Raw genomic sequence first — 25,682 nt, 5'->3', positions numbered from 1 at the left:
CCTACTGTAATATGGCTTCATCTATTTTAGTGTGGACTTATTTCTGGTCTGCTAATTTGGGTCCTCAATAAAGCATCACTGACACAGTTATAACTAGTAGGGGTCTTGTAGTAAATAGTCTATGTTTACACCCATTTTTTTCTATGAATAAGTTACTTTTTTGTCTTTAGAAAATCTGGCATATATCTGAAATTAGAATGAATTAAGGGCATCTTTATATTCCTTGCATTTATTTAGATAGCAAAAATCAATAGATACTTGAATGCTTTAAGAGCTATAACCATAAAAAAAAGAGCTGTAAACATAGTCAAAATCTTCACTGTGTTGGATATAACCTTTAGTTAATCACTAAAATCATATCCACGGTCCCAATTTTTGAAAGATAGAGCTATTACAAAATCTCAGACAGTTGTCTTTTTGACCTGGTCACAATGTAGGTCATACGGGTACGGGGTATCCATTAAGCCAAATGTAGTATGGGAAAGCTAGAAAGTACCGTGATTCATCTCCCACACAAGGCGTTAGGAAGCGATTTTGCCGATTCCGGAAAAACGTCACAGTTGTCATGAAGAAGAGTAGTGACTAAAGTGAGGGCAGTCAATTGTAATTGTTCTGCTTTGGGCCCAGGTATTCCGGTCACAAAGGTATTTCCCGCATCTCAGGTTAATACAGACTTGCGTCATATTTGTGCAGCATATGGACCCGTGGCTGATTGCACATACTTGAAACCAATGGTTAGCTTTACAGTTTGAGTGTCTGTAGGTTGTAAGGTGGAATGGACCGCTGGAAAACGATTCCTGTCATTTCCAGGAGAAAGTGTCAAGATTGGATAGAATTGTCGCAGAACACAATCAGTTCTGCCTCGGGATTAAAGAGCTACAAGACTGGATGACAGATGCGGTTCACATGCTGGACTCTTACTGCCACCCAATATCCGACAAAAGCGTGCTGGACAGCAGGATGCTCAAGCTTGAGGTGTGCATCTTTAGAGAAGTGTCTCTAATCTACAGAATTTGTCTTTCTCAGAATTTCTCAAGTCTCCATCTGTTTGGTGTGATTATGTCCCACTGTCTCCACAAGCAGTCCAGGAATGCTCCGTGGGTGTGACCCTGTATGCAGAGGGGTGGCCTTGCCTAAGCATCCCTGAATCATTTGGCCCCAGACATATTCACTTCTAAGTGCTTTACAAAAATTAAACAAAAATAGCAACCAAATGTGGTTCCTTCTCGGATATAGTTAAGAGGCGAGTTTCCAATTACATCATAGGACATTTACTCTTCGAAAATATTTCGATGAAACTTTTTTAGAGCAAGCCACTTCCCATTTTGGTCAACTCACTTGTCTGCCTGTGTCATTCAGTCAGTTCTTCTCCCATCCCAGGATTTTAGTTTTATTTCACATTTGTGATAAAGATAATAATCCGCAGTCATTCACCTTCCATTCATATACTGGGTGTCTTATAGGACATTGGCTCTCTGTCTTGATACCAAGGATTCAAAAATGAATAAAATATGGTTATTGTCTTCAAGGATTTCATTGTCCGAGGCTGGGGGCTGAAGCAGAGAAGACAATTATAGCAGACTGGGATGTATTTGTGGTGTTACAGGCACACAGAAGAGTGGAACAGGCAGGAGGGATTTGGTTGAGAACTGGAGTAGATTTCTCAGGAAGTCTCCTATCTAAACCGAGATTTGAGACTGTACCAGCCTAAGCAAAAGCCAAAGAAAACAAATAGCATTGTGTGAGAGAAATTGCTAGCAGTTCCTTCTTGCTGTGGCAAAAACTGACAGCCATGAGGAGCTGAAGCTGAACCTGTAGAGGTTGTCGGGGTCCGATTAAGGAGAGGGATGAAACCTTGCCTTTTAAGTGATAACGCCAGTTTTATCCCTTTGAATTCAAACTTCTATTTGTATAGAAAAAGAATAGTGCCGTGAAGACCTCGAAATATGTAGATTAATATATACTGTGAATTAATCTACTTCTTTGGGCTTGTTGTGCTAGAGACCTTAACATTATAAAGCCCTTTATCCTGTGACCTTTGAAAATCCATGAATTCTATTGTAGTCTATTTTTCTCTTGTTGAAAACCAGTAAAAAACAAAATTTCAGTGGAAAGAAGGGATTATTCAGAGAAGAGTCAAGCCCTAAGAAGCTGAGGCCACTTGGGGACCAGCAGGTGACTGGCGATTGGTTGCTGACACTCACCAGCAAGTGACTCTCCCACCCGCCCCCCAGTCAGCCTGAGAGGTTCATGGCTCAACCTGATTGCATGTCGTTCTCCCATTCAGGATCTCTGAAACATTTAAAGCCACAAATGCTAAACGTGCAAATGACAAAGGGCTTCTGTAATTTGCTCTTCTAGGCCCTGTTATCAGTGAAACAGGAAAAAGAGATCCAGATGAAAATGATAGTGACCAGAGGGGAATCTGTCCTGCAGAATACCTCTCCGGAAGGCTGGCCCGCTATTCAGCAGCAGCTGCAGAGTGTGAAGGATATGTGGGCTTCCCTTCTGTCTGCGGCCATTCGTTGCAAAAGGTAAGGGGAACCACAGCGAACTATCATAGCGCCAAGCCGTTACCAAAAGATCAACAGAACAGCACGGTACCCCGCCATTCCTGGGGTTTTCTTGCCCTTCTTCTTTTCCTTTCCTCTGTCCCTCCTTTTGTTCCTTCCTTCCTTCCTTCTTTCCTTCCTTCCTTCCTCTCTCTCTTCCTCCCTTCTTTCCTCTCTCCCTTCTTTCCTTCCTCTCTCCCTTCCTCCCTTCCTCTCTCCCTTCCTCCCTTCCTCTCTCCCTTCCTTTCTTTCTTCTTTTCTTCTTTCCTCTCCTTTTTCTTATTAGAACAAAAGAAACTTGTAAGTACAATATTGCGTTTAGGTTGGCCTGCAATACCATACCTACATTTTAATATAACCACATATTTCTTTTTGTTATTGTTCACTGCTTAACAAGATAAAAGATAAATAAATGTGTCATCATGTAAAGATATATTATTTATAATTTTTAAACATTTATTTATGAGAGAGAGAGAGAGAGAGTTTATTTACTTATTTATCTATCTATCTATCTATCTATCTATCTATCTATCTATCTTTGCGTGGCAGAGAGAGAGGGGGACAGAAGTCCTGAAACAGGCTCTGCACTGACAGCAGAGAGTCTGACTCGGGGCTCAAAGTCACAAACGTGAGACGATGATCTGAGCCGAAGTCAGAGGCTCGAGGCTCAGTCAACAGAGCCACACAGGGGCCTCTAAAGATACGTTATTTAAAGCAAGTAGTTGATTTGGGAGGTAACCCCAGGAAACACCAGGAGGGGATGGGAGAGAGAGATGAGAAGGGAAGAGCAGCTGATAAAGGGGATATTCTCAAGGCGGTTCCCGCAGGGAGCGCAGTGAACGCAGTTCCTGCAGTGAGCGCAGGGGACAGCTGGAACTTGATCCGCTGGGCAGTGCCGGGAGCCAGCACAGAACACGTGGCTCAGAGCCACCCACTGAGGACAGAACTAGAATGTTTGTAAACAAACTTCCATGAGTCAGGAGGGCAGTTGAGGGCTACTCCCAGGGGGGCAACAATCCCAGGCACTTCTCACCTACATTGCCCTCCAGCTGAGCGAGCTCCAGGGACCAGAGAATGCCCTCCCGCCCAGGAGGAGGTGACGCTGGTTGTCAGGGGGCAGCACGCTGGCTGCCCTGGTGTGGTCGGGAGGGACGGAGCTACGGGTGGAGCTCCGAGTGTCTGCTACAAAATAACCCAAAGTGTGGTAGTTAAATTAGGCACAAATGATTAATGACGTTGAAAACATAACATCAGTAATTGAGAGAAGGAGTGCTTAATTTACCTGTAAGAGAAATAATCAGATTAGACCAGTTCAGAAAACATTACCCTATTTTTCCATTGTGATTTCTGACTTTTATTTGTAATTTTTTTTTTTTTAATGTTTATCCGTTTTTGAGACAGAGAGAGACAGAGCACGAATGGGGGAGGGTCAGAGAGAGAGAGGAAGACACGGAATCCAAAGCAGGCTCCAGGCTCCCAGCTGTCAGCACAGAGCCTGACACGGGCCTCAAACTCACATGAGATCATGACCTGAGCCGAAGTCAGATGCTCAACTGACTGAGCCACCCAGGCGCCCCTGATTTTTATTTTTATATTCTTTTATTTTATTTATTTTGACAGAGAGAGAGAGAGAGAGAGAGAGAGCATGAGTCGGGGAGGGACAAAGAGAGGGAGAGAGACAGAATCCCAAGCAGGCTCTGCACTGTCAGTGCAGAGCTAAACAAGGGGCTCGAACTCATGAACTGTGAGATCATCGGCCTGAGCCAAAATCAGGAGTCAGATGCTTAACTGACTGAGCCTGCCAGGCACCCCATGATTTTCTGATTTTTAAATCTCATGCAAGATAGTTACTGTGCTTTTTCTTATTTGCTTCTTCCTTCCTTCTTTTATTAATTCCTTTTTTTTCTCTCCTCTGGACGTCCTGCTCAACTTGACGGAGTTAAGTATTGGTCCTCTTCCTCCCTAGAGTGTTGACTCCGGAAAAGCTTCCCACAAGGGATCTCTCCCAGTTTGGCCCTCAAGCCTCTCCCAGGGTCTCACATGACCTGCTTACTGATTCCAAGTTTTATGTCCAGTCCCACTTTTCCACCTATCAGCCTGGACTTAACTGTCCCTTGCTTCCTGAGGTTATGCTTGCCAGGGACCCAGACTCAGATTTGATCAGCCCTTGCCTTTCCACCCATCCCGACCCAGCTCCTGCCTGTCCTGATCTGTGGGCTCCCTGCTCGTCGGGTGGACAGAGCAGAGCAGATAGAGATTGGGCAGATTGGATTTATGTGGCTTCTCAATGTAGATTGTTGTCCTTTCGAATACCTTTCAGTCAACTTGAAGGAGCTCTTTCTAAGTGGACAAGTTATCAGGATGATGTTCGACAGTTTTCCAGTTGGATGGACAGTGTGGAAGCGAGCCTAAATGAATCTGAAAGGCAGTATGCAGAACTGCGGGAGAAAACAGCCTCTCTGGGAAAAGCCAAGGTGGGAGCTGGATTTCAGACTCCATTTGTCCTCCAACAGGCATTTTCAGAATGCCTTAGTTACGTAAAAATATGATTAGCTGCATGCTAGCACTGTATACATAGGTAAACTGTATTTGGGGCTTTACTATAATTTCTAATGGCTTCTTAAACCAGACTTTTGTTTGTGGCTATTTTACTAGTGAGTGAAAATTTTCTCTTCCAGGAACACTTCAGATATCCATGTTTCATGATACATTTAAAATTTGGCAACTTGCAATATCTTAATATCTTTAGCCTGCTCATCATTAGGAAGTAAAAATGATTTCTTCTTATCACATCTTTTGTATTTCTACTGTCATACATTTTTCTGATGCTTATATTAGTGAGGTGCTACACATTTTTTAGATAGACAGAAGATAGATATTGGGGATATGTTCTTAAACCTTTTTTATTTTATTCATTTATTTATTTTATTAAAAATTTTTTAATGTTTATTTTTCAGAGAGACAGAGACAGATTGTGAGTGGGTTAGGGGCAGAGAGAGAGGGAGACACAGAATCTGAAGCAGACTCCAGGCTCTGAGCTGTCAGCACACAGCCCGAAGTGGGGCTTGAACTCATGAGCTGTGAGATCATGACCTGAGCTGAAGTCAGACGCTTAACCGACTGAGCCACCCAGGCGCCCCTATTCATTTATTTATTTTTAAATGTTTACTTATTTACTTTTGAGAGAGAGAGAGAGAGAGAGAGAGCGTGCGAGAGAGAGTGCATGCATACCAGCGGGGAGGGGCAGAGAGAGAAGGAGAAACAGAATCCAAAGTAGGCATAGGCTCTGAGCCGTCAGTGCAGAGCCCAATGTGGGGCTTGAACCCAAAGCCGTGAGGTCGTGACCTGAGCCACAGTCGGTTGCTCAGCTGACCAAGCCACCCAGGCGCCCCAAATCTTTTTATTAATAGTGGTATTCAGACATAAAATTTTGGAGCCCTTTGATTTATATCCTTATCCCAGGGCATGTTTATTGGATGACCTGTTCCACCTCAACCTTATCTATGTCCTAAGCAGTACTTCTTACTTCTACCCCCAAATCCTTCACATCCTGATATTCTCAGTCTCAGTTCATTTGTGTCACCCCTTGCTGAGTATCTTAAACCGGAAACTTCATCATCCCCAGCTCCTGCTTCCTCACCCCACTTTGAAAGAGCCATTCGATCCTGCTGGTTTTCTCCCAGAAGTGTCTCCTGACCACAGTCTCTCCTTCTTTTCCTCAATTGTGACAGACTCCTAATTGCTCCTTTTGTCTCTTGTCTCCATCTCCTGTTACCTTCAGACAAAGGTGAATGTCTCACTTTCCTGCCCGGGAGCCCCATTGTCCTATTGTCTGTAGTCTCTGACTGATCTTCCTCATCTGCTTTGTAAGAATTTTAATAATCTCCTTCGTCACCCTCATTTCCTTTGCTCCCCACCCTCCTTGCACCCATGGACTTCTACTTCCTGAAAAGGCCACATTAGACGGAAGAGATTCCATGCCTCTGCAGGAACGATCTAGCTCAGCCTCAGCCACCAGCAACCTTCCACTCCACTTTCTGAATTAACACAAGTTGTTTTGTTGTGATACCTTCACCACCCTAAGCTTACTTAGTTCTCCTATCCTCTGTTGTTCATATCTTTTTATCACTGGTACAAAGTATATGATTATATCCCGCTCTCCCTCAGTGGCTAAAGGTGCTTAATATTTCTTTACATCCTATGCATTGGGCTCTCTGGCTGACACAGAGCAAATGCTTAATAAAAGTCATCTGAATGACTAAATGGCCTGTGTGATTTATGCCAGATCAGTTAACATTTTAGAGTCTCATTTATGCATCTGAAAATTAATATAATCATAATTATCTACCTCATAATATTATTCTAATGATTTATTGGCTAATTAAATTATTCACTTATTCAATAAATATTGAGAATTTGCTGCACCCTGGCATTGTGCTCGATTCTAGGTAAATACAACAGAGAAGCACTGCGTTCTGGTGGGAGTGCGTACACCCACCCGAGTGCATGAATAAATACACAGTTAGAACTGATGATGAGCACGTGAAAAAAAAAGTGGCACGCTGTGAAAGAGTCATCTGCACGGAGCTAACGTGGATTGTTTGGAGTGGAAGGAGGGACAGAAAAGTCCTCTCTGAAACAGCAGGCTTATAGACTATGCCAGAAGGAATGTAGTGCAGAAAAATCAGTCTGGGGAGGAGGTGGGACAAGAGCAGTCCAGGTAGAATAATCAGCACATCCTCAGGCCCTGAGGGGGGAGAGAATCTGGCTCGACAGAGGAACTAAAAGAAAGGCCACATGTTGCCGGAACAGAGGATAAACAGGGTGAGTGCTGTTACGTGAGCTGGTAGAGGAGCAGGGACCCATCCACACATTGCCACGTGGGCTAGCCTGATGGTTTGCGCTTGATCCTGACAGCAGCGGGAAGATAGTCGAAGATTTAAGCTAAGGAGTGACAGGACTCCGTTTATAGGCTTAAAATCTTCCATCACTCAGGCTGCTGTGTGGAGTGTGAAAAAGGAATGGAGCAAGAATTGGTGGCGGGGAATTTGCCCCGCGGATATTGCACGAGTCCAGTAAAAGATTGTAGCAGCATGGGCTAGAGTGTTTGCAGGAGACTTGAGGACAAATGTCAGGGTATAACGTGGAGACAGAACTAACAGGATCTCCTCATAGATGGCATGACCGAGCAGGGAGAAAGGGTGACTTCCAGTGGTCTGAGATGGCCATCTGGATGGGATGTGGTGGCATTTACTATCTGAGAGAAGACTGAAGGAGAAGGGGATTTGGGGGTTGGTGGGGCCTGGGAAGGTATGGGAATGGAGTGCAGATCAGGAGACAAATCAAGTTTAAGATGCCCAAGTCAATTGGAATCAATATCTCAGAGCGAGTTCTGAGCCAGATATCAAATACACTTACACACACGCTTTATACACACGTATAGATGGATGGATCTATCGAGGTACCTGTCTGTAGATAGAAAACCTGAGGTCACTTGTCAACAACACAGTTAAATTGTCTTAATTTCAGCAGTGTTACTGATGTGTCGGTATACTTGGTAACTCTTTCTTTTCCTTTAAATGTTCTCTAGTTACTAAGTGAAGAAGTGCTGAGTTACAGCAGCTTGCTGGAGGCCATTGAACTCAAAGGGGCCGGCATGACAGAGCACTATGTCACCCAGTTAGAGTTCCAGGATCTTCAGGAGCGATACAGAGCAATCACGGAGAGGGCCAAGGTATTGGTACCCGTGTTCCACGCAGGTGCACTGAAATAGGAGGGTTTAGACCTGTGCCTCCTTAAAGACTCCTTTACTTTCTGGAATGATGCTTTGTGAAAGCACAAAGAACAAATGAATGTTAGTACTTTGAACATTGGCAGAAACAAAAACCGTCATCTGGTGTTAGTACATGAAAGTTACAGAAGGAAAATGATTCTCGATAAAAATTCCCAGCAATTAGCCAATTTAAGAAAAAATTTGGATAGCATCACAATGAAGATGTATAAGTGTTTTCATATGTCTGGTGATGAGAGTTTTCTGAAGCAGTAAATAATCACCAGTAATATTTATCGTTCTGCATTTAGGTGTCACAAAGAAAATAATAACTTTCAAGCACATCTTAATTCATTAGACAAAGAACATGGAAAATTAAATCCACACGAGTCCCAATCCTCACTTAAGGCACAATATAAGAATTTCTGTTTTCTTCATTAGCAAAAGTGTCTTCTTATGACAAGTAAGATTCATTCATTGTTTGGCAAACCCATGTAACATTTCATAAGGAGTTCAGAGATCGATAGTTAATTCCACTAAATAATCCTCAAGACCCCTTTTCATCCTGATATTATGTGTTTGTATTTTTTACTTAAAGCTAAAGTTTCATTCTTCTAGCAAATCGTATGCCAGTGATTTAATAATCATGTCTTCCTGAAATTCCAAAAGTGAATTCTTTTCACATACTACGTCAACACTGCATGTGGTAATGTATTCCTATCTTAACCATCTTAAATGCTCATCACAGGAAGCAGTAACCAAGTCGGAAAAACTAGTTCGCCTGCACCAAGAGTATCAGAGAGACCTCAAGGCATTTGAAGTTTGGCTGGGGCAAGAACAAGAAAAGCTTGACCGGTATTCAGTTCTTGAAGGTGATGCTCACACTCATGAGACAACATTGCGAGATCTTCAGGTAAAATCTACTTCATCTTACAGGAATTTTCATCCTGAATATGGAATTATTATTTTAAGCAATGGGAAGTTAATAGGACCTTGAATCCTGTAAAGAGCTGATAGCCATTAAGGGAGATCCTGAGTTACAGCATTCTGGGATCTCAGTCGTACATGCTATTTGAGATCCTCAGGTGGACAATTTAGACAGAGCAGGACTGGGACTCGAGGAATCTAGTCAGTTACTAAGGTGGCCGCTGTCGGCAATGGCTAATGGTCTAGTTGATGGTGCTGACTGACCCACCTGCCTGTTGCTCCCTAAAGGATGAATTGTAACTGGAGCCTAGCAGCAGGAGTCGGTAGAACATGACATTCCTCAAAGTCAAACTGATTGCACCATCTAGTTTCAGCCGAAAGCTCCCACACTGCTGAACGAGAATTAGCTCAGGCAGGCAGGCTGCAATGCAGGGCAAGATGAAAGACCTAGTGGGGAAAGTGGCCTTAACTCATTTACTTATTTACTCGGTCAGCATCTATTGAATACCTAATGCTGTGCAGATGCTTTCCTAGCTACTGCACATAAAGATGATTAAAATATGATTCCTGCCCTCAAGGAACTTGCACTTTAGTGAGGAATAATGAATCATGAAATGAAAAATGAACAATGTCATCAAGAATAGACTGGTTCAAGGGATCTTATAGGAACATCAAAGAGAGCCCCCCAATTTTACCTAGAGAGATAGGGAGGGGTTAGGAGGTGGTCCTAGAAGGGACCACGAGGCACACAGAGTAGAGAATGGAGAAAGGCCGGTGAGACAAATCCACGTGCCCCCAGCTGTGTGTTGGAATTTATTGACATAGTATCAGCCCTGATGGCTATCAGCTCTGGAACCCTGAACCGGTTCCAGATTGGGCAAGAGGTACCTATAGCTTGCACAAAGGGAAAACAACAGGGTCTCGGAGGTTATCACTGGCATGTAAAATTTCTGGCTATTTCACTTAAGTCCTGGGGAGTGTATAATGGCAGGAGCACAAGTCTGAGATTAGAAATTTTGGACTCTAATCCTTGGTGTGGGACCTCACACTGGATGACTTGGGGCAAGAGAGAACCTCTCTCATTCAGGGTCCTCCACAGAGCTGTCCGAAGGAAGGGTTAAATGAGATGGGAGCAAAACTCATTTAAATGATGCTCCATTCATGAAATACCTATGAGGGAGACGTTAAAAGGGTCCTAATTTCACTAGCTTATTTAAGGATCTAATCGATTCTCTTTCAAAATAATAAGGACTCTGGTCTGCCACGTGTAGCCGTTGTCATTTCCTCTAGTAGGGTTGGCTTTGGTTTTGCTAAATGACCCCTCTCAGCACTTCACTTCAAATTCTTGGCAAGCACACACCAAGCTCTCTAGCCTTCTGTTTGGGACCTGGGACAAATAAGTCACTTGTCACCAGCAGATGTTTCTCTTGTTCTGTTTGGAGGAAAATGTTTCACTTCAGTCAGTGGTAGCGCGGCCTGAACTGGGTACCTCTTGTCTCTCCACATGTTGGTTTTTACGTTGTCTTATTTTGAGTTGCCACAAATCTTAAGAAGGAGAAGAGATGTTAGTGGTGGAAATAGCTGATGGAGAACCGTGATATTTCATCTGCATGGCAGAACTTCCTCAGCGTCCTGAGGTCCTACAGTACGCATGGTGGTGTGGCCAGCTGTCTGGGCCACATGTACAAGTTACTTCCTATAAACTGAAGGCTTCATATGGGTCATCGCACATAGGGATTTGTAAAATATTGAACCGTATTTTTCCTTCAGAATAAATACTTGAAACATGGGATGTATAAGAATTTACCCAACATAGTGATGATTCGTATGATAAAGAAAACTGTTATAAAATATGGAAAAAGTGATATAGTGGGAAGATTAATAAATTTAGGGCAAGGACCAGTAAGCTACAACCTATGGCCGTGATACTTACGTTTTAAATAAAGTTTTATTGGAACATAGCCTTACCCATTCACTTATGTATCATTTATGGATACTTTTGTGCTGCAGTGGCAGAGGTAAGTAGTTACAGGAAAGACCGTATGGCCTGCAAAGCCTAAATGTTTACTATTGTGTTCTTTATAAAAAAAAAAAAAAAAAAGTTTGCCAATCCTCAATTAAGAGAAAGTATTATACAAAGTTAAGTTTTTTAAAAAACTATGAATTTTGGAATAAAATTTCTGTTGGTGGACATTTTGATTAGTATTTCACCATATATCTTGTTCTTTTCCACTTATACAACATTCTTAGAGTGGCATCATAGCTAAGAAAAAAAGCATCCATTTGTTTGAACCATATGACATGGCTATCTTTGTGGATTAAAAAGATGGTCAGCGCAATTTCAAATGGCTTGAACTTATATTGAAGATTTAAAAAATACTACTGCATTTTAACTAAAAATGTTGGTACTTCTAACATTCTTAATGCGGTTTCACTGGGTTCCTTTCAATTTTAGATGATCAGATCAAGTAACGGTATAGATTCCTTATACATTAGATATACAAGTATATAACATTCTTTTGCCAACCTCCTTAAGGAGATGAGTTTTTCTTTCTATAAAAAGTAGTGTTTGCTCTTTAAGGCTTGGTTCATACCAAATTTGTAGGGTAAATCTTTGGGGCTTATGCTCTGGTGGAAGAAAAGGTATTTTGTACCTGCGAGCAGCTACGGGGCAGTTATGAAGATTGGCCTCCCAGGTTTGTACGCCCTGTACTCTCCAGGTCCAACTTCTCTTGACCATCATGTTCCCTAGAACGGCTCTGGCAAAGGATCTCTCCTAGCAAAACAAAGGGTCCATGGTTCCTTTCTCAGCCACAGTATAGACTGACCCCATTAATGTCAAAGCAAGAAGCCTTAGGCCTCTTTGTAGTTTATGAGCCATAAGAAGATTTGGTTATTCTTTTAAATAAAACCCCTTTAATCACAGGTATTTTTGCCTGAAAGCTGAAAAGCCAAATTTCAGAAACTTTCTAAGACGGTGAAGACAAATGTTGGAGTATACGTGTGTGTAAATTTGTGTACTTGTGCATTAGGATTATCTTACTGGAAATACTTCTGAGTCTTCTGACTTGAGAAATGATGTTCAGTGTTAGGTGCACATTTCTTGTAAGATCGAGAATAAAATAAGGATTTTCTAATGTGAAGTTCAAGCTGGCACTGTTGACTTGGGTGAGACATGATAACTTGTGCAGGTGTAAAATATGAATGAGGTGTGACAGCCACACGTTTCCCCCACAGGAGCTACAGGTGCACTGCGCCGAGGGGCAGGTGCTGTTGAATTCGGTGCTACACACCAGGGAGGAAGTGATCCCATCCGGCATCCCTCAGACAGAAGACCGGGCTTTAGAATCCCTCCGGCAGGACTGGCAGGCTTACCAGCAGAGACTGTCTGAGACCCGGACTCAGTTCAACAATGTGGTCAACAAACTGAGGCTGATGGAACAAAAGTATCAGCAGGTAGACGGGTGGCTCAAAACACTGGAGGACAAAGTGAGTCTCAGGACTGGACGTCAGTCTAACCGGGCAGCCAAGGAGATACAGTTACATCAGATGAAGGTACGAAGTCTATCAGTTCTTGGTCTTTGTCAAAGTAGCAATGACCTTGCATAGTGTGTTTCTTTAAAATATTCAGTAACTTTTGTCCAAGGTTTAAATTTTGCAAAACCTCTTTCTGCTTACAAAAATGGATTACTTTATGGAACATTTTTCTAACAGCAAATACTCAATAGAATCCTAAATTAGTCTTTAATAAAATATAATTTAATGAAATAGTTTGTATTTTCTTCCCATACCCTATTACCTTGCTTCGTCAAGATATATGAACGATTTATGAAATGAATCATTTAAGTTTATGGCTATGATTTGAAATTGCTCTAATGTAGTGCATTGAAATAATACTTGATAATTAGTTTTATTCTAACTTTTATGCAAATTCAGTAGGCATGATCAAAATAATACTTAGGCCTTTGGAATTTCTTATCGTTATTCATCCAGTTTAAAATTTATCTGAGTACAACAGAAGACATAAAAATATATGTGACTCTGTCTTTTTTAAAAAAAAGTTTCGAGCCAGTCTAATACATAAAGTATTCAAACTCATAAAGGGTATGGTTTTTATCGTGTTATTATAATACAGTTTTTCATGAAGGTTATATATGACACATTTTCAAAATTATATCTCAGAGTAAATATATTCTAAACACACACTAAAATCATTTTATATATTAATGATGATTTTATGTATTTTTTTCTTATACTGAAGTGTAACATATACAGAAAAGTGCCCAAATAAGAAGGGTATGGTTTTTATATCATTTTTCATAAGGGACATATAGTATATTTTCAAAGTTGTGTCGCAGAATAAATATATTCTGAACATACACTGACATCATTTCCTATTATGAAGATACATACATTTGTCTTACACCCTAATGCCTAAGATTGACCCGGTTCCTGCAACATTTACATCGTTTCAGAAGTGGCACGAGGAAGTCATCGCGTACAAAGATGAAGTTGAGGACGTGGGCGCCAGAGCTCAGGAGATGCTGGACGAGAACCATGTGAGCAGCAGCATGGGCTGTCAGGCCACCCAGCTCACTTCCAGATACCAGGCCCTTCTTCTCCAAGTGCTGGTGAGTGCACCACCAGCTGCTCACGACCGGCCAGCACATTTCACAAGCAGAGATGTTCTCCCTCCCTTCAACTTCTGGGGAAGACACACATTTATCAAGAAAGGCCCTGGTACAGGTCTCTAATTTCCTGTCCAATTCTGTTTTTCCTTTTAAAGGAACAGATACAATTCCTGGAGGAAGAGATCCAGAGTCTGGAGGAATCAGAATTATCCCTAAGTTCCTATTCTGATTGGTACAGCTCTACTCATAAAAACTTCAAGAACGTGGCCACCAAAATTGACAGAGTAGATAAAGCGACGATGGGGAAAAAAATGAAGACGTTGGAGGTAGGCGGGCATACGCTGGACTTGTCTCCCAACCTCTGTTCTTGCACCCTGTTGGCCCTTTCCCCCGCACAGGTATTGGGAGCATGTGTGCTCATCCTGTTCCCCAGGAGGAGTGATGGTCTGTGGCTCACGCTTCCCTCCAAATATTATGTTGTAATCTCCGTAAGGCCAAAAGTTGGCTTTCGTTGATTTGTGGTGTGATTTCACCTGAATGACTCAGACTTTGTTGCTCCGGTCTGAATTCCAGTTTGACGCTTAATTAAAAAAAAATTATCTCAAATTCATGGCACCACGTATTAACAAAAGAGTTTTTACTCAGATCTTTAGGAATACTACTGAGGATGAGAAGAAGGTCAGGTTTTTATTTTTGTTGTTGTTGCTTTAAGTCTCTGATTTGGAAATAATATATTGTTCAAGACTTGTTAAAACCTATATTGAAGTAAGGAAAAGAGGACTCTGATTCCTGGCAGGTCACATCGGGTTATAAAACTTCAACAGTGTATTTTAAGGGGAAACTCGAGAATGGAACTTGAAAGCCTTTTCTTTAAAAGGAAAGAAATAGGGGCGCCTGGGTGGCGCAGTCGGTTAAGCGTCCGACTTCAGCCAGGTCACGATCTCGCGGTCCGTGAGTTCGAGCCCCGCGTCAGGCTCTGGGCTGATGGCTCGGAGCCTGGAGCCTGTTTCCGATTCTGTGTCTCCCTCTCTCTCTGCCCCTCCCCCGTTCATGCTCTGTCTCTCTCTGTCCCAAAAATAAATAAAAAATGTTGAAAAAATAAAAAATAAAAAAAATAAATAAATAAAAGGAAAGAAATAATACTAACTCTCTATTTGCTTCCTGCTCCCTCTCTTCCTCAGGGTTTGCTAAAAGACATGGACAAAGGCCACAGTTTGCTGAAATCAGCCCGAGAGAAAGGAGAGAGGGCTCTTAAATACTTGGAGGATGGCGAGGCAGAGATGTTAAGGAAAGACATCCATGAGCATGTGGAGCAGTTGAAGGAACTGACCAGCACCGTCCGAAAAGAGCACATGACTCTGGAAAAAGGACTTCTCTTAGCAAAGGAGTTCTCGGATAAATATAAAGCACTAACTCAGTGGATATCAGAATACCAAGAAATTCTACACACTCCTGAAGAACCCAAAATGGAATTATATGAGAAAAAAGCTCAGTTATCTAAATATAAGGTAGGATGTCGTTCTTCATTGACAAATGCTCGGGGAGGTCACGCCTGTAGGACTGGGTGGAGGAACGTGATTCCTGGTGTGTGTCACCCTTCGTGGGTGCTGGAAAATGTCCTTAACATGTGTGTTCTACTGGGGGTGAGTGATGTAGATTTATTTGGCTAGATGTGCTCCATCAGGCTTAGTCCTCCATTCAGGAATCATACCTGCTTGATACTCAGATTGCATCAGTAAATGGCGATCTTTTCTGATAGTCTGATTCAGGTATATGGGTACCCGAGATAAATCTTCCTAGCATCAGGATCTCATACGAATGAATTTTGTCTCTTTTGTATGGAGTCTTTCCTTCATGTTGTGGTACCCAATGCCTATAAGCTGATCTGTGGTAAGTTGAGAATGAGATACCACGTTTGTAAGAAAATAAGTTCTAATTAACCACCGGTAGCTTCACATTTTAGAAATTAATTTTTGAAAGAATAAGTGGTGATATGGATACAGCTATACATGACATATAGATAGATATAGGTATTTCACCTGCTCAAATGTTGAAACAGTTCATTGAGGCTTATATGTAGAATAATATGTGTGGAATACATTTGACCCAACTTATTTGGCAACAGTTTTTAAGAGTTACAGCGTGGTGGCTTGCCTCACAGCTTTTCCTTTCCGAAGCGTTTCTTCCTCCAGCCATATGTCTATTCCCGTCCTGGGTTTTTCTGCCAAGGGTAACAGTGTGCCTTTGAAAATGCCACCTAAGCATCACAACCGGTTTTCCTCCCTCCCCCTCACTGAGCTCTTGATATATTTAAATAGCACGTTTAGCCTGTTATAGCAATGTAGTTGCTGGAATCCGTCCCTCTAACTTCACATCTAGCTCAAGCTGCAATTAATTGCATGAATTCAAAGTCAAATGATAACACCTCGCTGCCTTTTGTATTGAGTTTTTTTTTTCCTCCAGTAGAAGAAATGAGGTGGAAAACAGAAATATGAACTATGTTAAATTTAGCCAAGGGTACGTCTTTTCCATACATCCCTCTCCACATGTGTATGGCTGTGTGATGTGTTACTTTTATTCTGTATTTTATAACTTTATTAATCATAAAGATTATTCTCTAATGTTTCACACTTATTGAATTATAAAAATATCTATGAGATCTTTATTTGAGGTAGATAGTCTCACACACGGCACAGACATATGTATATATTTACTTTGATCACATAGATGAGCTGGCTTTTTTTTTTTTTTTCCTTTGTCATTCAAGTCACTTCAACAAATGGTGCTGTCCCATGAACCATCAATAAAATCAGTGAGAGAGAAAGGTGAAGCTCTCTTGGAGTTGGTGCAGGATGTCACTTTAAAGGACAAAATGGATAAACTTCAAAGTGATTACCAGGACCTCTGTGGTGCGGGCAAGGTAAGGTGAAACCAGAAATTCAATAAAAATGTGACTGGGGCGCCTGGGTGGCTCAGTCAGTTAAGCGTCCAACTTCAGCTCAGGTCATGATTTCACGGTTCGTGAGTTTGAGCCCCACGTCAGGCTCTGTGCTGACAGCTGGGAACCTGGAGCCTGCTTTGGATTCTGTGTCTCCCTCTCTCTCTGCCTCTCCCCTGCTCGTGCTCTCTCTCTCTCTCTCTCTGTCTCTCAAAAATAAATAAACATTTAAAAAACTTTTTTTTAAATAAGTAAAAATGTGTTTATTTGCCAAAAAGGAGTTTGACTTTATTTCTCAGAATATTAAGGGCTCGTATGAGTCAGGCTTTTTCCTTTTATCCAGATAGGGATTTATTTTATTTATTTTTAAAGTTCATTTATTTATTTTGGGGGTGAGTAAGGGCAGAAAGAGAGAGAAAGAGAGAATCCCAAGCAGGCTCTGCCCTGTCAGCTCAGAGCCCGACTCAGGGCTTGATCCCAGAAACCGTAGATCATGACCTGAGCTGAAATCAAGAATCAGACACTCAACTGACTCAGACACTCAGGTGCCCCTCAGATGGGGATTTTAAGTTGTATGATGATTCTTTGTGTTTTTTCTGCTCCTAGTAATATTTTGAAATATGTAACTGTACTTACCATATGAGTTGCACTGGGTTTTAAAAAATATAAGGCAGTCATGAGTAGACTTTTGCCTTGAAGTTCATCTCTAATGTGTGCCTGGCTTTATAGGAGCACGTCTGCAGTCTTGAGATGAAAGTCAAAGACCATGAAGATTATAACAGTGAGCTCCAAGAAGTAGAAAAGTGGCTGCTGCAGATGTCAGGCAGACTGGTGGCGCCTGACCTCATGGAGACAAGCAGTCTAGAGACAATTACCCAGCAACTGGCTCACCACAAGGTACGCCTGTCTCTAACGTGCTGAAGAATGCAGGGTGGCTTTAACAGCTGTGCTCTTGTGTGTGTGTGTGTGTGTGTGTGTGTGTGTGTGTGAGAGAGAGAGAGAGAGAGAGAGAGAGAGAAAGAGCGTGAGCACACATCTCTGGATCATAACAACTGTACTTAAAGAATCAGGTCTGAGTTTCAAGAACATCTGATAACTGAGAACAGTGGAATTCAATATTTAAGTGAAGCGACAACAGTTCAATCCTGGCTTTCAACTTCTAGACACATCGTGGTGTTTTTCCCAGCTAGTAGTTTCCCCCCAGCCCCCCAAAGAATTTAATCTTTCTAAAGTAATTTATCGAAGGAAGATATTAGCTTTATTTTAGAAAAGTGTGGCCAAAGATAGGGTACAGGAATAGTAATCATAAGGTGTCTGGATCCTGGCCAGACTCTGTTCTTCCTAGCCAGGGGAACTTAAACTCTCTGAGACTCCTCCTTTTGCTGTTCTCTAAAGGGCAATAAAGATACCAGCCCCATCACGGAGCTGTTGTGGTGTCATGGTCGTTACAGGAGATGATGTACATGAAAGCATTTTGTAAACCACGAAGCACGGTTACTGATATGCACTGTTCTGATCTTTATTATTATGTATTGGTAGTAATTATATGTGCCAGATGACAGATGTCATGCAGTCACAATTTTATGGAGCAACTTTGGTGACCTTAATGGGACACTGAATTTTAGTCATGATGTGCTCAATATCTAGTGTGTCTTAAGAAAGCCAGTTAACCTCTTCAGGCTGCAGGATGCCTTACGTTGAGGAGGAAATTTTATGTAGCACATAAGAATAGAAAAGCAAGTACACAATATATTCTACTAGGCACCGAGGAAATGCCCTCAATAACCTCATGGTGCAGTGGTTCTATAACAACTCAAAGACAAACGGTTCTTTTCGATATGGTGTGTATGCGATAACCATTAACCCAGCACCAGTTCAGAACATGGTGGACTGTGGGCTGCTGAGATCCCATTAGAGTTTCTCTTAAGTATATCGACGTGTCAACCCAGGAAACCTGGTGTTGGAATGTGCCACTTGTCGCTAGTATTGTATCGCCGTAAGGAAATTAAAACCTGATTTGAAAAAGTTGGTTCCCCCTCTGTAAGGGATCTGTGAAAATGCTCACTGGAGACCACGTATGGGGATGGGGGTGTGTACAAGCTGGAGTCAGGCAGAGTGGGGTCCAGAGCCCGGGGCCCTGCCATTTACTGATGATATGACTTGGAGCATGTTATATAACCTCTCTGTGCTTCAGTCTCCTTAGCTATAAAATGATGATGATAATATACACTTATTAGGGATATATACAGTTCCTAGACTATACCAGGTACTTAATAAATGGTGCATGGTAAATATTATTTTTATTACTATAAATACTATGTAATGTAAGTTAGGTATTATATAACTATAAATTACTAATAAGGCAGTCAATTATTATATCGTAGATATTATATTATTAATTAGATATTAGTAAATTAGATTAAGTAGTAATTGGGTTGTTTTAGATGTAAATTATACCAGAGTTATAATTTATAGAGCTGCAAAATGTATGGACACCCATTTTGCTGATAATAATACCATGGAACAGATATCTCTGTAACTGTATAGCTGAGGTCATCCATGAATTCACTCTCATCTCAACAGTTACTGCATCATCCCTATATAACTTAATCTATTAAACTCATTACCTCTCCCCATGAGAGTATCGTTAAAAATAGATTTTTTGTTTGTTTGTGAATCTGGTCAGTAAGGCAAAACGCAAAAGTGTTTCAAAAACATCATTAAACAGTGAAATGATTGATTTTAAACTTTTTTGATAAATTGGTTATTTAAAAACTGAAGGTGAAATTATGAGAACTCTGTATTTTTTTCCATTTTTGCAGGCAATGATGGAAGAAATTGCAGGTTTTGAAGACCGTTTGAACAACCTTAAAAGTAAAGGCGACAATTTGATCAGCCAGTGTGCAGACCACCTTCAAGCAAAACTAAAACAAAATGTGTACGCTCACCTGCAGGGCACTAAGGACAGTTACTCAGCTGTCTGCAGCACAGCTCAGAGGGTGAGTACCCCTAGAATATTCTAGAATGACAATGAATTAAAGAGGAAGTCTGTATAATCTAGAGCTTTTAAAAAATAACATTGATCTTCAGTCTTCAGGATAACTTTGTTGCATTTCCAGGTAGGAAATAGGATGATAGGTTTCATAGCCTCTGTGTGGACACACAATCACATATCACACATTTGATCGATGTGAAGATACTCAGTTTTCCCAATCCCTTTATTTCATAGATTGATTGTGAAAATTTTTAAAAATTTTGTTTTCTTTTGATTTGCACACTATCAATACTTATAATTTGCCATTTATTCTCTAACACCAAAGTAAGTTTATTCTGTACTTTTCACAATAATTGTTTTCTGTTTAACTCTATGCCACCTAGGTTCTACTCCAATTCAACATTTTTATGAAATCATCTAGAACTTGGATAGGGGAGGGGGGCCTGGGTGGCTCAGTTGGTTAAGCGTCCAACTTCGGCTCAGGTCATGATCTCACAGTTCGTGAGTTCGAGCCCCACGTCGGGCTCTGTGCTGACAGCTAAGAGCCTGGAGCCTGTTTTGGATTCTGTGTCTCCCCCTCTCTCTCTCTGCCCCTCCCTGGCTCACACTGTCTCTCAAAAATAAACATTAAAAAAAAGAAAGAAATTGGATAGGGGTGCCTGTGTGGCTAAGTCGGTTAAGCATTTGACTCTTGATGTTGGCTCAGGTCATGGTCTTATGGTTGTGGGATCAAGCCCCACATTGGGATCCTCACTGAGCATGGAGCCTGCTTGGGATTCTCTTTCTCCCTCTCTCTCTGCCCCTCCCCGACTCATTCTGTCTCTCTCCCTCTGTCTCTGTCTCTTCCCTGCTCTCTCTCTCACAAAAATAAATAAATAAATTTAAAAAAAAGAAATTGGATAAAGGAGTTAGTATCAAATTTGAGACATAACTTAATGGGTGTTCTTTTTTTTTTTTTTAATTTTTTTTAATGTTTATTTATTTTTGAGACAGAGAGAGACAGAGCATGAACGGGGAGGGTCAGAGAGAGAGGGAGACACAGAATCCAAAACAGGCTCCAGGCTCTGAGTGGTCAGCACAGAGCCCGACGTGGGGCTCGAACCCACGGACCGTGAGATCATGACCTGAGCCAAAGTCGGACGCTTAACCGACTGAGCCACCCAGGCACCCCTTAATGGGTGTTCTTTTTTTTTTTTTTTTAATGTTTATTTATTTTTGACAGAGAGAGAGACAGAGCATGAGCAGGGGAGGGGCAGAGAGAGAGGGAGACACAGAATCGAAAGCAGGCTCTAGGCTCTGAGCTGCCAGCACAGAGCCCGATGCGGGGCTCGAACTCACAGACCGCGAGATCATGACCTGAGCCGAAGTCGTACGCTCAACCGACTGAGCCACCCAGGCACCCCTTAATGGGTGTTCTTAATGGAATTCTTAATGTTATAGAAATAGTCTAAGATGGATAAGAATCACTCTTCTAACAAAAATTAGTTAAAATCAATGAATTGCTTTTTATCATTTCAGAATTTTTAAGTGGCATGGCAAAACGTCCATTATTTTTGTTAGTGGGCTAGCCAGTAAAAACTGGAGGTGTACACGTGACATGGGAAGAATGCTCTGTCTTCATCATGATTAAAAAAAGATGCTAGGTGACATTAGTTGACTCACTGGACTTGAAAAATTCACATTCAAAAAATTAAGAAAGGAGTGGCTAGGACTCAGTTGGTTAAGCATCCAACTCGTGATTTTGACTCAGGTCATGACCTCAGGGTCATGAGATTAAGCCCGCGTCAGGCTCTGTGCTGAGCTTCAGGAGTCTGCTTAGAATTCTCTCCCTCTCTCTGTCTCTCTCTGTCTCTCTCTCCCTCTGGCCCTCTCCCCTGCACACCAGAAAGTTCCATGCCGTTTTATTTCATTTCACTCCCTTTTTCCCTCTATGTCATCATCTGCAATTATTTGTTAGATTTACTTAATCCTTCAATAGAGATTTTTTTTGAACACTGATTTTGTAGCACGCATTTTCTACACATTAAGGATATTGTTTAATTGAAAAAAAACTGGTAAATTTTCAAAGACAAACACATAATTTTAAAATAAATTTTTAAAAACTGATGAAATTCCAAGAGCATAATCAGAACCTTATAATTAATGTGTGTAAAATGATAACGAAAACTAAACACCTTATCTCTTTTTAGTTCTGCTAGAATAAGAATAAGAGACAGTTCCAATATCAGATGAAAATGGTGAATTTAACAGATGACAGAGAAAAGCAGAATTCATTGTTTCTCGTGTGTTAAAAGAAGAAAAGCCATGCTAACTTCATTTCCTTCTTTTTTCTTTTCTTTCTTCTTTGTTTTTAATAGAATAGTTTGTTCAGGAAAACATTATAGGTATATTTCACCTTGATTCCAAGGAGACACGTAATAGTTTCTTAGTATGTCATTATGGATAAAATGGAAATTGGTTGGCTGGTTGAGGATTAATGAATTGAATAGACGTACTAGAAGATGTTTGGATTACTATGGATAATTGTTGTCCTGGAATACAACTTCTAAAATGAAATGACGGCATCCAACTTTCCCATTCCCTATGTTACAGTTTAGTTCCAACTTGACCATATTCTTAAAGCAGAAGTATTTGAGTTAGAGAAATACTGGTTGCCTCTTCATGATGCGGTGTTTTATTTTTATGTTTAGTTTCTAGCTTAAACAAAACATACAATATTTATTCGATGGCGGTGGTGGGAGGGACTGCAAAAGCTCTGATTTATGTTTGACAATTGACTTCAAAGGTTTCACGTATTCTACCCATTTCTACTGTTACATTAGCCCTGCCCACATTCTCTTCCTCTACTCAAGATATTATAACACGCAGGTTGAGAAGTGATAAATCGAAGATGGCCATTGAGCTTTGCCATAGTTTGGAACATAAGCAGACTCCTTAGATGTGCATATGGCACTGGGGAGTCCTGTGGATAAAATCCATGTAAATGGCCTGGTCAGTGTCTTTCATTTGAGTCCGGTGATCTTTATGGAGATCAACAGAGATTTCCTGAACATCCTAATAACCGTCCCGTGATTGTTTCGTCTCAGGTGTACCAGAGTTTGGAACATGAACTTCAGAAGCATGTTAGCCGACAAGACACTCTACAGCAATGCCAGGCCTGGCTCTCTGCAGTCCAACCAGATTTAAAGCCAACCCAGCACCCACCTCTGAGCAGAGCAGAAGCCGTGAAGCAGGTAGTAGAGTCCTGAAAGTGTATGTAATACTGTGATTCACTCATTCAGTGAAATTGTGTTAAGTATTTACTATGTACCAAGTTGTGCTGACTCCTGAGGGCATAAAAGTATAAATAAAATCTGAGCCTCACTGAAAGAGCACAGGCAGTATAACTGAGGCATCAACTTTAATAACTACTCAGTATTACCATGGGTAACCATGGGTAAGTCACTTAATTTTTCTGAGCCCCAGGGTCCTCGTATGTAGTGATGATTGCAAGTATATTTACTTCTGAAGGTTTTGAAGAAATTCACGTGTCATACTGCAGTGTACATGATTTGTAAACAGAGAGGAGGGGTGATTTTTTTCCCCACGGGATATTTGGCCATGTCTGGAGACAGTTTTGGTTGTCTCCACGGGGAGTGTTGGGGATGCTGTTGGGACCCACCAGGGAGACTGCTGAGCCCTGTGCTGAACAGGGCGGCCCCCACAGCAAAGATTCACTTGGCTTCAAATGTCAACAGTTCTGAGGTTGAAAAGGCATAGAGGCATAAATCCAACAAATTAGGATGTAGGGTCCACTCCCCTGTGAGGTCTTCCATGGTCTCCCCCCGACCCCCCACCCCCACCTCTTTGATCTTTGCTCCTACTGGGTCACTCCACACCAGTCTCAGGGCTTTGCATTCGCTGTGGATTCATCACCTGCAATGTTCTTTCCCCAGGGCATTACTGGCTCCCTCCCTGAACCAATTCCATTCCTCAGAGAGCTCTTGGAGGTATACTCCCCAAAGGAACAGCACCTCTTCATCCTACTTCCCTACTTTTACTCTGCTCCATGTGTTTATCGCTACCAAACATCGCATTGCGTGTTCGTTTGTTTACGTATTATCTGTCTCTCTCATAAGAACATAAGCTTCATGGAAACAAGGGTTGTGTTTTGGGTACTGCAAACACAGTGTCTAACACGGAGCTTGCATAGACTCTGAGTCTCTTCACAGAAACACATCTCTCTGTGTTTCTGTGTGTAGATTAAAAATCCACCCGGAGAGGCCTTCCTTAGGGCTATGGAAAGGGAAGACCACTGCAGGAAGTTTATGCAGAGGAAAAAAGCCCAGCCTTCTTCACTTTTACTAACCTGGAATGCAGCTTACAAATGCACGATGACCTTTTCTTTCTGTCTCCAGAATGTGAAGAAGCAGGCTAGAGTAGGCTACTGATTCTTCCTCTGAAATGGAAAACAAGCTAGAATGTGAGCAGGGAATCTAGAAAGATGGTCGAAGTTTCTTGGGTGTTCTCTTTCCCAGACCATAATTACGTTGAGAAGCAGCCGCTGGGCAGATGGATCCCTGCCAGTGTGTTTTGAATTCCTTCCTGCGAATCACTAATACGCGTCATTTATAACAAGGGTGAAAACACTGAGCATAGCAAGGTTATTTTTGGAATGTCAACAACATACTACAAATGGTACAAATATTTGCTCTGTAAACATGGCATGTTTCTCTTTCACTCTGACAAGTTTGGGGTTGTTTCCAGGTCAAACACTACAGAGCTTTGCAGGAACAGGCAAGGACTTACTTAGATCTCCTCTGCTCCACATGTGACTTGTCAAGCTCTTCAGTGAAAACCACAGCAAAAGACATCCAAGAAACAGAGCAAATGGTAAAATGTTCAAAAATCACATTGTATTGGTCTGTTTTATTATATTCTCTTGCTTCAATGTTAGAAGTCAAAGAAAATATTTCCTTGGGTTATTCTTTCTGTTGGATTCTACAGCCATTATAATCAGTAGATATTTGAATTTCAACTAAGTCACAGAAAGTAAGCACAAGGATACCGATGCCACTGAATTGGAACATTTAGTTGCATTGTACCACTCATCATTAGAGCCTCTTTCCGCTCTTTTCTCAATTGCCATTCTCTCTTCTTTTCTGATTTTTCCACTCCTTTTTGTTTTTCTTTTCTTTTTTTCCAACCTTTTCTTTAGATAATACTAAATATGAAAAGGATCCCTGATCCTTGCTTTATATTACGGACAGGAAAGAGCATGCCATCTGTCCAGGCCCTTCTAATCCATCCACGGTGACTGAGAGTGGTGTTGAGAAGGATTCTGAAGCTGTGTCTGGGCTCATGTTGTGAGAACAACACGTTGTGAGAAGTCAGCAGTACTTGTCCGCAGCAGGTGCCAGCACAGAAACATGTTGTGAGAAGTCAGCTGTACTTGTCCGCAGCAGGTGCCAGCACGGAAGCTGTGTGTTCGCCAATGCTGCCTTAAACGTGTTAAGGCCACACGCTTGGGTTTAAAACAAAAAAACTTTAAAAAGAGTCAGGTTTGATATTTAATTGACTAAATATTCACAGAATAGAAAAAGGATATAAAGGAAAAAAGTATGGGAGAAATTAAATAATTAATAATGTAGATATTAAAATCATTAGAATCGTGTGTGTGTTTTTTTTTAACTTTTATATTGTCAAAACAAATCTCTCCATGGGGCGCCTGGGTGGCGCAGTCGGTTAAGCGTCCGACTTCAGCCAGGTCACGATCTCGCGGTCCGTGAGTTCGAGCCCCGCGTCAGGCTCTGGGCCGATGGCTCGGAGCCCGGAGCCTGTTTCCGATTCTGTGTCTCCCTCTCTCTCTGCCCCTCCCCCGTTTATGCTC

At 41.6% G+C, this 25,682-nt stretch overlaps 1 protein-coding gene across 21 annotated transcripts in view; it reads left to right on the top strand.

The window, feature by feature from the left end:
• The window catches only part of SYNE1 (spectrin repeat containing nuclear envelope protein 1), a 490,159-nt gene that overhangs the window by 253,373 nt on the left and 211,104 nt on the right, over positions 1 to 25,682 (top strand). For all 21 annotated transcript variants that reach the window (XM_058735689.1, XM_058735694.1, XM_058735678.1 and 18 more), the window contains 14 exons: positions 811 to 975; positions 2,362 to 2,534; positions 4,873 to 5,026; positions 8,143 to 8,286; positions 9,071 to 9,235; positions 12,487 to 12,804; positions 13,725 to 13,880; positions 14,036 to 14,206; positions 15,062 to 15,388; positions 16,648 to 16,800; positions 17,548 to 17,715; positions 19,641 to 19,817; positions 22,900 to 23,046; positions 24,560 to 24,685. In XM_058735689.1, coding sequence (XP_058591672.1) covers positions 811 to 975; positions 2,362 to 2,534; positions 4,873 to 5,026; positions 8,143 to 8,286; positions 9,071 to 9,235; positions 12,487 to 12,804; positions 13,725 to 13,880; positions 14,036 to 14,206; positions 15,062 to 15,388; positions 16,648 to 16,800; positions 17,548 to 17,715; positions 19,641 to 19,817; positions 22,900 to 23,046; positions 24,560 to 24,685 — 2,544 coding nt within the window. The remainder of the gene's footprint in view (positions 1 to 810; positions 976 to 2,361; positions 2,535 to 4,872; positions 5,027 to 8,142; positions 8,287 to 9,070; positions 9,236 to 12,486; positions 12,805 to 13,724; positions 13,881 to 14,035; positions 14,207 to 15,061; positions 15,389 to 16,647; positions 16,801 to 17,547; positions 17,716 to 19,640; positions 19,818 to 22,899; positions 23,047 to 24,559; positions 24,686 to 25,682) is intronic.

Source organism: Neofelis nebulosa, chromosome 6, assembly GCF_028018385.1.
Source record: "Neofelis nebulosa isolate mNeoNeb1 chromosome 6, mNeoNeb1.pri, whole genome shotgun sequence".
Taxonomy (NCBI): Eukaryota; Metazoa; Chordata; class Mammalia; order Carnivora; family Felidae; genus Neofelis; species Neofelis nebulosa.
The sequence above is the reverse complement of the archived record's forward strand: the minus strand, read 5'-3'. Positions and strand labels throughout refer to the sequence as shown.